Source organism: Bombus terrestris, chromosome 7 (assembly GCF_910591885.1).
Source record: "Bombus terrestris chromosome 7, iyBomTerr1.2, whole genome shotgun sequence".
Lineage (NCBI taxonomy): Eukaryota > Metazoa > Arthropoda > Insecta > Hymenoptera > Apidae > Bombus > Bombus terrestris.
In genome coordinates, this window is record NC_063275.1 from 22,091,402 (window position 1) to 22,103,664 (window position 12,263).

Consider the following 12,263-nt stretch of genomic DNA (forward strand, 5'->3'; position numbering starts at 1 on the left):
TGACAACAAATGAAAAGCGAGGAGCGAACAAAAATGAATAAGCTGTCTTCTGATAGAACCATCGTACGTATAGAACGATACGTATACGTATAATAAGAAAGAGATCAATGGAAATCACCGAAATAAAAAGGGCTTGAAAACTGAAGATTATCTATCTAATGATTTGCTATACGTATTAGGAACGGTATTAAGTGGCTTATTTATTGCGTACCTGTCGTTACCATGCCTGAATAAAGCTAGAATTTCTTCGAACGTTTTATTCTTGGTCTCAGGTACCTTCTTGTATGTGAAGATCCAGAAGATGGCTAGGAATGCACTGAATGGTAGGAACGTGTAGTTTTCAAGGCTAGTCTGTAACACATTAAAACAAGGGGTTAACGTAAAACTAACAAATGTCAATCGTTTCTTTCCGCTTGAAACACTGTCTTTTGTCTATGTTTCCTTAATCCTCGAACGGCGTTTCTAACAAAGTAACATTTACGTGTTATTATCCTAATAAACTATAACTAAACATTTTATTTCTTACGTACAATAAATATAGTTATCGTACAGATGTAAAAATTTTTTTGATCTAGCCCTTCGCTCTATCCATATAAAAATAAAATACTTAACGTTTCAACCACTGTTGGATTAAAGTTAAAACACTCGAAAACACGAAATCCCGTAGAATTTATTTGTCTCGAATTGGACGTCGCTAAAATTTAAAGAATATCTTACCTTCATACTTGGAAAACCGATGCCAACCAAAAAATTAGCCATCCAATTGACAAGAACCGCGATAGACATGGCCGCAGGTCTAGGACCTTGCGAGAATAGTTCAGCTGTGATCATCCACGGGATGGAGCCAGGCCCAACAGCAAAGAATACCACGAAACTGAGCGTCGACACGACCGACAGATAAGACATCCAGTCAATCATTTCCTGCACATAACCGAAAAACTCCTATCAGGCAGTAGAATCGTGTTCTTCTTTCCTGAGCAGCCGGAGGAGTCTCTCTCAGAAGAACAAAAATCGTAAGACCTACGAAACTCAACGAATAGAACTGAAATGTAATAAACCTGCATGCAAATTGTGCAGCTCAACCCTGTGTTTAAGGCGATAATGCGATTGCGACAATGCGTATAACGTGCTCTGTTATTATGTACAGTAACATCTTTCTGTTTCAAGCGTTCAAGCGATATGACTGGCCATTTTTATATACCTAAGGAGTAACCAGGACACGTAGCTTATAGACCTCGGAGAACCTAAATGTATGAGAATAAATACGCGCCAGACATACAACGTTTACGCTCGAATAAATATACATACACGTATATATAGATATATCTACCGTTATCGTATTAGGTCGTTGATCGACGTTAAAGTCTGATGAACTCTTTGTAGCTTCTGCGTATGACTTACACTGTTTGCTTTACACGAATTGTAATACACATCGGAATAGCGTTGCGAAAGAAGCAAAAGTGCTACACACGTTTAGCATACAGAGAAATGAAATTTAATCTCATCATCGTAATTAATTGCGTAGTTGTGTTTGGTATATTAACGTTATTATAGTTGATTTAATTATGCGCAAGAGGGTGACAGGTTTGAGCCGAAATATAGAATAATAATAAAGGGAGTAAATGTCTCCTCCAGGCAGTCACGAAAGAGGCCGTTTGTGAAAAAGGGAGAGGATGGGGCAAGGAGCGGGACAGGATTTGTAAGAAGCACAGTTACTTAAGCCTAAGCAAATAAAATAAAACGCATGCATCCTAGGTATTCGACACATCGATATTTTTTTAAAGATTTTCGTTCTTTTTTTCAAATACATTTGTATTTATGTAATTAGAAATGAATAATAATCTTGTTATTTTATCAAGGATGAATTCGTTATGTGTCGATACACAGAATATTAGTAATTTCTATAACGCAAATTAAAAAATAACATGCAGGATTTAGGATAGACCTTACAAATTACATGAATGGTCGGGAGAAATAAAAATGAGTATCTCGAATGCATATTTATATACGTAAAGTGGTGATAATTCTCACTGTCGATGCAGTGCTGCACTCCAGCTGTGAACAAAGTGTTAGATACACCTTTCGCCAAGGTGCATGAAGTGACAAAGCACAAAGAGAGACAGCTATATACAATCCACGTTCTCTGTGGCGTAATTAACGTTCTAAGAGATCTCGATTTTCATCAACTTTCTACGTTCGACGAAATAACCTTTGTCAATGGCAATTTATTTCTCTTTAGCTTTTAGCGAAAGCCGATTAATATTTTCTACTCGACTCTTGTCGCTCGAATAATTTAATCGCAAAAGATACTATGTATTATCATTATCGATTTACACGACAATACGCGTGATCTATCAGGGAATAGATACTCTGTGGTGAAAGACGTAACATTTACTTAATTAACATCGATATTACAGTACGTAGCATAATTAAAGCGAAGACGTCCTAAAATTTGAACTTACCTTTATGAGAAAAGAAATTGTGATGAATATTGAAAAGATAAACATGCCACCAAGACCGTATAAGTGCAGTGTACGCCTTCCTGTCCTATCCATAAGCGGGATGGATCCTAACGTCATTAGAACCATAATGGCACCTATGCCAATGGTTGCAAACTTGGCACTCTCCTCTGTCAAACCAGAACTAGTGAACAAATTTGTCGAATAGTAAAACACCTGAAACACAGAGAGGGCAATTTCACGTGCCATTACATCCACTTTCGTGAATGGACCGTGTTGTGGAAGTGAAATACGGCGCAAGTTCATCGGTTGAATTCGAAACTTCGCTTATGGAGACAGTAACGTATATGAAATTTATAGACGACGATACTTACAGCGTTAATGCCTGAAAGCTGTTGGGAAAGTTGCATGACCACACCAATAACGAGAGGCGCTCTCAAAGTCGGGCTACATATGAGCTCTGTCATCGATATTCTAGACTCGGCTTGCTGAGCTCGTTCTTCGGCTCTCATTTCTTCGATATCCTCTTCTACTTGGTTACTGGCTCTCAACCTTCTCAAAGCTTTACGGGCTTCTTCCTCCCACTGTTTGGTAATGAGCAAATATCTAGAGCAGAGGATCAAAAGAGAGAAGCTGTAATCGTCGGCGAGGAAAGAAAAGCAGGGAACAGAGATCGTCTTGTACAAACCACTCAAGTAGGTACATATTACAAAAACTCTATCGTCTAGTATCTACTAAAAGCCATAGCGATAGTTTTGGGAAGATTTTTCTTTATCTACACGATCGATGGTCTCTACCTTGGAGATTCGGGACAAACTGGAAGCAGCAATAACTGTAGAATGGCAGGGCAGATAGCTAGTCCTAAGAGAACAGGCCAACCCTCGTTTGTTCCAAGGATTTGCTCGATGCCCAGCACCTGGGAGACCAGGAGGCCCACCGTAACAGCGAGCTGGTTCACCGTGCCTAGGCCGCCTCTCAGGTTCAGTGGTGCTATCTCCGATATGTACATGGGAACCAGCGAGGTGTTTAAGCCACAATTGACACCGATGATGAACCGTCCAAAGAATAACATTTCGTACGAGTGAGCAATCTTTGTACAACCCATCAGGCACGCCCCCACGATGCCCAGCACGTTGTTTAGCAGTAAGCCCCCCTTTCTGTCAGCGAATGGAAAGAAAGAAAATATATAGATGAGTGATACAATAAACGATCGGATCATCCGATTACCTGATCGCAAGATACACGTTTGCACGATGCGGATTTTTAATATCGATACGCCTGGCGCGTAGGAAGCCCTAGCGAAATTACACGTAAACGAAATTGCTACAGTAACAGTACAAACCTGCCAAATCTGTTGGCAATTATCCCTCCGCTAAAACCACCTAGCATACCACCAATCGCAAATATGCTTACGGCCACGGAATATAATTTCTTCACGGAATCGTCTGAAATATCCTCCCCATACCTATCCTTGTACACGTCTTTCATAAAATTTTCAATATTCTGAAACGAATAAATCACATTTTATAGGAACGTTAAGTTCTTTTTCTCAGTATTCGTTAACACGTTTTCTACCATATTGGATTGGAACAACAAGTCTATAATACATCGTACTTTGTCTCTTGTATTTTTGTACAATGTGTAATATAGTATAATGTACTTTTAACAATAAACAATAATTATTTGACATTTGTCTTTTGAACTGTCTATATGTGTGCGTGACGTTGATAGTGAACGTGTTAAGTATTTATGAATGAGGAATGAATATATTTAAATCGATCCTATTTATAACTGGAATATAATAATATAAACACAGTAAATGGAAACTAGAAAAAGGAAGAACATACCACTTCCGGCGCATTAATAACTCCAGTGTTGTATCCAAACTGCAACATTCCTAAAACTGCTGCCAGTATTGCATACGACAGGAAAAGTGTTAGCCCCTGAAAGCATCGAATAAAGTATTAAATTTCGGAGATTTCCATGGAAATTATTTTTTTTTTTTTTCGATTGAAAGTTCAATCCAACGGTACAAACACGCTTCAAATAAAATAATCGATGAACGCGCATTCTAGCGGAAACGAAAATCATATAACAAGCGAGTGGGGTAGAAATAATAATGAGAGGTGAAATAAAACTGCGCCGAACAACGTCATAATGGTTTATTAAATAATAATTTATCGCTCTGCTATATAAAATCATACGCTACAACAGATAGTTATCGTGCATAGGTACAAACAAACGCATAAAAGAAAAATCAAACAGAATAATCATAACACAATATGTACATTACGCAAGTAACCAAATATAATCGATATAACGATAATAACGATGCAAATCGATCGGTACAAATAAACAGTCATCAAAAGCGGTAGCAAGTTTCTTTTGGTACGAAACATAAAATTGCACAACCAAGAAATAAGAATCTTTTTTGATCGTCAGAGATCAAGCGTCACCTGCTCCAAAAGCCTAAGTTTCCGTCGATGAGAATGTTCTTCTAGTCGATCCACGTATTCTCGTAATTCCTCTATTTCTTCTTTCACCTGCTGTACCGTATCTAGTTCGTGCTGCGTAACATATTAGGAAATACGATTTAGAAATCTGCGTATCTTAATACGCCCGTACATTAGCAAGATTTAGGATAAAATATCCTTTTTTAAGAGAAGTCATTTTCTTTCTAAAGGAAGCATGACGTATACGTGTACGTAGAACGAAACAACTGACAAATTCTTTTTTCTCGCTATATCTTTTTCTCTGTTTTTCTTCAATAACTACTAGGATAGAAAAGTCGATCGACATTCGTCGTGTTTGATCACTAATTGGTAAATTTCGGAGCGCGGAAGCGATATCTCGTTGAACGTAGAGACCAACAATACCTTGATCGCGACCATGTCCCGTTTGACCTCGCTGACCTCGCTCTGGCAAGACTCTACGCTCTTGGTGAGTTCCTGCAGCTGCGTGCGGATCTCGCAGAGGGCGACGGTGGTCTCCAGCTGGCGGTCACCCCGCTGCAGCTCGTCCAGCTTGGCACTCAAGTTCATACTCATAACGCTGACCTGTTTCTGCAGACTGCCCACACACACATACCCTCACGTGAATCTCGCTGGCTCGCCCGGGAAAATAAATCGACATTGTCGAGCACATTGACACACTAGACACGATCAAGGCTAACTATGCCTAGTCCCCTAAACAAGAAGTCCAACTACCTCCGCGCGGAAACTGCCGAGCCTTCAATAGCGTACGCTTACTATACCGGGGTGTGTTCGCTCTTTCTCTCTTTTTTACTTCTATTTCTTTACTTTTTTTTTCTTTTTTACTTTTCTATTTCGTTCCTTTTAATCTACGTATACGCGAGGAGATAATGTGATTTTGATTATGATTGGGGAAAAAGACAAGATACTATTTCTATCGTGGTGTAATCAGGTACACCATGTTCTTCTCTCGTGCTTTAAATCTCAGCGAGCCAGCGGTAGCTCGGCAGCTAAGGAAACGTTGGGGGTATACGAGTAGCGTGTAAACAGAGATATACAGACACATATATATGTATTTAATATATCATATTCTGTTTATGTATATACGAACATAGAAATATATTAAATTGAAAAATAGCACAACGTACAAACGCCACTAAAAGCACGTCTAAACTGTGTGTAGGTGAGTGTCAAGGTGAGAAACACTACGGTGACATATATATATTTAAATATATATATATATTCTTTTTAATATATATATATATATGCATTATATATATTACATAGTTATTGGAGCTGTGCACATTAGATGGAAGTTTGTGAAAGTGAGAGATGGAAACTAGAGTCCCCGTTGAAGTGTAAAGTACGCTCCCGCATGTTTCAAATGATTCATCAAAATTTTGCAGTAAAAAACGATCATCCTTTGTTCCTTGTTATATTTTTCTTTTCTTCTCGATATCACGATCGTTTTCCCCATGAACGCGAGAGAGCTTCGGCACACGCGAAGCGTGATTACTCTACTGGCACGATGCGGGAATGTGCAAGTGGATAAGAAAAATATGATTCGATGCACGCTTTCAATTCGAACGTTGCATGTAGACAATGAATAAATAATATATACGCACGGATCATGATGAATGATCAGAAATCTCTCGATCGAAGGAGATTTTAGCAAACTTATCGATCGATGTGCACAGCCAAGCAGAAAGGTGATCTTTTAATCACGAGGGACGAAACCAAAGAAGAAAAAGAAAGAAAGAAAGAGAGAGAAGGAGAGAGAGAGAGAGAGAGAGAGAGAAAGAGAGAGACAGTATGTGTGTACGTGAGTATATGACAGAGTGAAAAAAGAGAGAAAATTTACGCAAGGCACGTCGAGTGACAAGTGAATAGTGAAAAATGAATGAACACATGAGCCTTAGTGGAAGTAGAGAGAAAATGTATGACCCGGATGATAAAGTGAAAACACAAAGAAAGAAAACGAAACATACTTGTACAGAAGGATCAAAAGGTACAGACAGGATAATAGAAAAGAGGGATTAAAGAAAATAATTAATTAGATAAGTAAATAGACAGGTAGAAAAAGAGAAATAGATAGAGATAGAGAGAAAGAAAGAGCAGTGATGATGTTGCCATGTACCTGGGAGGTAGGGAGACCATGGCTGTGTTCCGAAACTACAGTAGCCTCTATGCCTCCCCACTCACTCCTCTTGATTCAGTATTTCGTCTTATTCTCACAGATCTATTTGTTCTTTGCTTTGTTCACGACATATGTACGTACGTTGGATTATCCACCAAATCCAATCAATTGACTCTGAACGATTGCACAGCTTGTTGTCAAGTGGGTCCACAACCAAAGGTGGAGGGGTAACGTGTGGCGGGGGGTTTAAAGGCCGACGACGCCCGCCCCTGCCTCTTATCTCACTCTGTAAAACTTTACCTAGTTTGGAAACACAGTCGTGGTTCAGTCAAAATCATGTCATATAATGGTATATTCGCTCGAATTAGTCACGTGACGTCCAATTCTTCTAAAGGACAGGTTCGTCACGTGCGAAGACATTTCGTCTTTTTTTTTCGTAAATTTTTTAATTTCTATTTTTTTTTTTTTTTTTTTTTGGTATTCTTTTTCGTTCTTTTTCTCACGCATCGCCATGCGACGCGCCGCCAGCTTACTCACCCCTGCCTAGTCGCCCGCGTCCACAAGCGAGCTTGCAATTTGAATTGGGCCCATCACTTTTTATGCGAAACGATATCGATCGGCAAAATAATTGACAAAAATTAGCATGATCTCATGATAAAGTGATAAACAACAGGAGACACGCACACAAATAAGTCACAAAGGTGGCACATCGAAGTAACGATATATGAGAGTGTATCGATTAGAACGATGCCAAGGAAATGATTGTATCTGTCGCGTCTATATGGAAAACATATACATGTATATCTATGTTGTACACGTGTCGGTGGTAAAGCTGTTTTCTCCTTCCTCTGATCACCAACGAATTTCTCTTGTTCGTTTTCGAGCGTGAATTCCATTATAGTGCATTCACACAGAACAACGTGGTTTAAACAATGATCGGTGAGAAACGCTCATACACATACTATATACTGTGCGTGTGTTTCACACAAACTAGTCGCGTTTTGCCTTGTGCATTCGCTGGCCGCATCTATTTCCCTTTGTCCCGTTTTCGATATTCTCCGTTATCGTCTTGGGTGCTGTTTGCGCACTTATTTGTGTACCTGACTTCGAGAAAAGTGACATGACATCGAATGGAACATGAGCAATCAGTGGTAAGCCTGCGAGCGCCGCAGCCAAAAGAGTTTCATGTAGAACCGTATAACAACGTATTACCGGTGTCTCGATATTACTGTTTATGATCAAGGGTGTGTAGTATGTACAAGTACAGGACTAGAGCGAGTGTGATTTATGTATAAATGATAAATGGCACGGCACAAAGCCTTGCATTGCATTCTCTGATACATAAAGAGTCTATGTAAAACGATAAGCAGGGAAAACGTCTGTTTCTTTTATCTTAATTCATTCTATATTTCTTTTATTTCGTTTGCTTCTTTTCATTTTGGCATTTTGCTTTTTCTCTTTCTTTTCTTTTGCTAATTCTCTATCGTGTACTCTCCGTTCAATCGTTAATTCAGGTGAACGAGGCACCGCCACTTAGGCCGGGAATTACCTGGATGCGTTTAGAGAATATCGCAAGTATTGTTGGACATTGAAAAGAACAATGTCCATGGAAAAGGTTCGTTGGATAGTAATTCTTGTCTACGAGAGAGTTTATGATCGATAAGTAAGTGCTATCGATTCGGGTACTTCGGGGCGAATAATAGAGAGCGAGAAGTGTTCTCTTAATTGGTATGCAAGTCTTAAGAGCTTATATACGTTGTTCTACTGAACTGCCGTGGCACTAAGCTAAAGTTACTTCGAAAGACTCTTATTTAAAATAGAAGGAATAATATTTGAAAAAGTTGACGAAGTTCGATTAACCCCTTACCTTACGATTTAATTTCCAATAGCGCGTGCCATAAACAACAACAAGGTCGATCACACGTCGAGCCATTTCACGGTTTGGCTGAACGGTTTGGCAATTGTGCAAATCAAGGTACAATAGGTACAACTAATTTTATTTTGCTAGACGTTTGATAAATAATTACTATCGATTGATCATTGAACAAGAAAGATTTATTATCTTCGAGTAAATAATAAATCAATAACATCGACGTATCACGTCTCTCACATGTGTTGGTCATATTTGGCCCGATCGACGTACCACGTCTCTCACACGATACTGTAGATTAAGGGGTTAACCACGGTCGCAACGACTTACTTAAACGCAGGGTTGCTAAGATTAATTCAACTACGTTTTAATCGCTGAAGAAACAAAGAACATAATAATTCTATATAAGAGCCTAAAGAGAGATCACTACGGAATGTCAATACAGGATCCTAAGAAGAGAGGCGCTAAACTATGAAATCAGATGATAAAAATGTTTCGAGATATTCGTCGCCCGCGGGATTCGCCAAGATTAAAAGTTCACGATCGAATCTTAACAAATAACAGATTGTACTTTCCTTTAAATGTCGTTTCGCGAATCGAACGAATTTCTTCGTTTCGTTTGAAAACCGGAAAAGAAAGAGATCCCTTCACATTGTTCGAACATGTACAAGTTCGCGTCTCGTCAAGGAAAAAAAAAAAGAAACAAAAAGAAGGAGAAACAGATCGGTCAGACCGAATGATCGATGGACCGGAAGACGATCGCCGGTGTCAGATACGTAAATGATCTCGGCCGGTACATCCAAACAATCCAGATAATTCTCAGAGACGTCGGTGGCGACGCCCATGTGACAACGTCTTCGACAAATCATTTGTACATCGTGTATAATTTTATTTTGAAACGTAAACTCTCCCTTTTCCGTGATAACAGTGTCGCTCGAGGTCCGAACTCTGATCGCGAAGCTCGTACTATTCGACAATTGGTAGTAGTACGTGGTATAAAGAAGAGAGCCGCGTTATCATTGTACGATAATACTATATAAAATATATAAAATCGAAAAGACGCGTGGAGGTGTCTCACAGAAAACGTTAAGGTATATAAGTATAAGAGAGAGATATGTATGGTGGGTACGTCGGGGAAACGTACCTTACAAGCAACTCCCGTAGAGTGGCTTCATCGTCCTCCTGTACCTCTTCCTGCGTCTCATTACTGAACGTGCCGCGACTTGAGTGATGATGTTGATGTCGCCTAGTCGTCGGCCTACCGATATTGCCCGGTGGATACTGTCCGTGCGACCCGTGATGATGATGGTGATAGTGACCGGTGTTGGTGGAGGCCGAGTGCAAATATCGGGCGACGGTGCTGGTCGGACGCCCCCTGGTCAGCTTGAGACCGGTAACAGGAGGCGGCAGTACGGCGCCTGTACCGGGCTCCACGTAACTTCTTCGTGAGGCATACTGCTTCTCCTCCACCCTGATGATGTCCTGACGTCCGCTCGATGGCCGATCGGCCGATCTGCTGCGCGATCTCGCGCTAGTTCCAACACTTTTGCTACTTTTACGTCCGGCCGTGCCGGCGTTGCTGCTGGCGGCGATTCTTTCGCTTCCTTTGCTTTGCCTCCACCAGCTGCTACCGCCGACCTGTGCACCAAAATCGAGCCTCCCTCTTTCCTCCTCTTCCTCCTCCTCCTCTTCCCCCTCCTCCTCCTCCTCCTCCCCGACGGCGGCACCAGCCGGCCCTGGTTCCGTATCCTGGGACCCCGAAAGGCCCGAGATTTCTTCGTAGAGGCACTCCGAATCCGGGTCCGTCGACACTGCCGCGCTCTGCCACAACTGGTTTATTGGCTTGAAGCCGCGTGAATCGGCCATCGTTTGAGCTACACGCCAGGACACAGACACAGAGAGAAGAATTTATACAACATCGACATCATCCTCCCCTTCAACGTCTTCCTCGGCTGTGTTGACTAAAGACCACCCGATGCTGCATATCCGAGGAATACTAAGAGCAACGAGCGATAAATTTCTTTTTTGTTTTGTCGTTTTCTTGTTTCGTTGGTTTCGTTATTTCGTGTGTTTTTGCGTTACATTATGATGATTCTAAATCGATTGATAAGCTTCGTCTAGACTTTGCACAGCAGCGATTTTGCGGTGAGCTTAACGTGTTATAGTTCCGTCTTTTTTTTTCCTAAATAAATATCTCTGCGATCGCTTTTTATCGTAATTGTATCGTGATTGCGATATCGTGAAAGCAGCCTTTGATCTTTCTTTGCTTGGTTTTTTGCTACGTGGCACGCCACGTTAGAAGCGTGGATACAAATGCGCAAGTGGTAATGTCATTCAGCCACGCAGGAAATGGATTCGATAAAATTACACAACTGCAAAGAAGGAAGGGAGCTAAAAGAACGTCTGACCACGAATAAAAAAAAAAAAGACGACGATGAACGCTTGTACGCGTGATTCCATGTTACCGTGTTTCCTGATGATTCGGCTTGACGTGCAGTCAAACCGTACAAGTCCATAACTGTTTCATGGCAAATTAATCAGAACGATTCTCGCGTCAATTCGTTGAAAGTCTGACAGCAGCCAGAACGAGGAAGCACGATGATTAATTCACGCAAAGTTGCTCACGGTTTGTTAGAAATGTACATAATGCCAAGCCCGAGCAACTTTCCTGTTCACTGACAGCGAATATTACCGCGAAAGTGCAGCCGTTTAAAGAGAAACAGAGAAACGTTAATGGGGAATAGGGAAAATCGACCGCTACTTTCGCCATTCGATCAAAACGAAGTCCTGCTCTGGAGCGTTACATGGTCGAACGACGTGAAACGTGAAATTTCGAAGAAATTTCAACATAACTTTCGAACGATCGATTAGAGCGAAACGAAGCTTATGAATTTTCATTCCAGCCGGTGTGCACGTGAAATTGGAAACGATGAGCCAGTTACTGCAAGATCGTGCTGCAGTAATTAAGCCGAGCTTCCTGCATGCATCGCACTGGCTCGTCTTACGACGACAATTAAAGTAGCACAGTAACGAGCATTATTAATATCGTTTACCGTCGTTAAATATATTCCAGCTTTCGTCCGACGCGAAATACCACGACCGAAACAACACGAATTCCTTCCATTCTTTTGAATAATAGCGTTCGACCATGCTTCGCGAAAATCGCACGTTGGAAAGATATCACGGCCAAAATACGGATCGAACAACGTTCGAATCTTGGCAATAATAATTTTTTTCGTTAATCGTTCGAAAACCGTACTTATCGTTTCGAGTATCGAGAATCATTCTGTATAATTCGTTTCGCATAATTTATCAAACACGAAGGT

The 12,263-nt window shown here is 40.7% G+C and overlaps 1 protein-coding gene across 18 annotated transcripts in view; it reads right to left on the bottom strand.

The window, feature by feature from the left end:
* LOC100643162 (glucose transporter type 1) overlaps positions 1-12,263 on the bottom strand; it is a 34,386-nt gene that overhangs the window by 12,532 nt on the left and 9,591 nt on the right. For 10 of the 18 annotated variants that reach the window (XM_048407048.1, XM_048407045.1, XM_048407050.1 and 7 more), the window contains exons 3-12: positions 10,082-10,811; positions 5,336-5,528; positions 4,916-5,026; positions 4,307-4,402; positions 3,802-3,962; positions 3,257-3,616; positions 2,834-3,065; positions 2,463-2,675; positions 718-942; positions 212-351 (exon numbers count right to left, since the gene is read on the bottom strand). In XM_048407048.1, coding sequence (XP_048263005.1) covers positions 212-351; positions 718-942; positions 2,463-2,675; positions 2,834-3,065; positions 3,257-3,616; positions 3,802-3,962; positions 4,307-4,402; positions 4,916-5,026; positions 5,336-5,528; positions 10,082-10,803 — 2,453 coding nt within the window. In that variant the 5' untranslated portion in view covers positions 10,804-10,811. Of the gene's footprint in view, positions 1-211; positions 352-717; positions 943-2,462; positions 2,676-2,833; positions 3,066-3,256; positions 3,617-3,801; positions 3,963-4,306; positions 4,403-4,915; positions 5,027-5,335; positions 5,563-7,067; positions 7,368-10,081; positions 10,934-12,263 lie in introns of those variants that run through there. The other 8 variants (XM_048407049.1, XM_048407047.1, XM_012310662.3 and 5 more) reach the window with 7 other exon arrangements.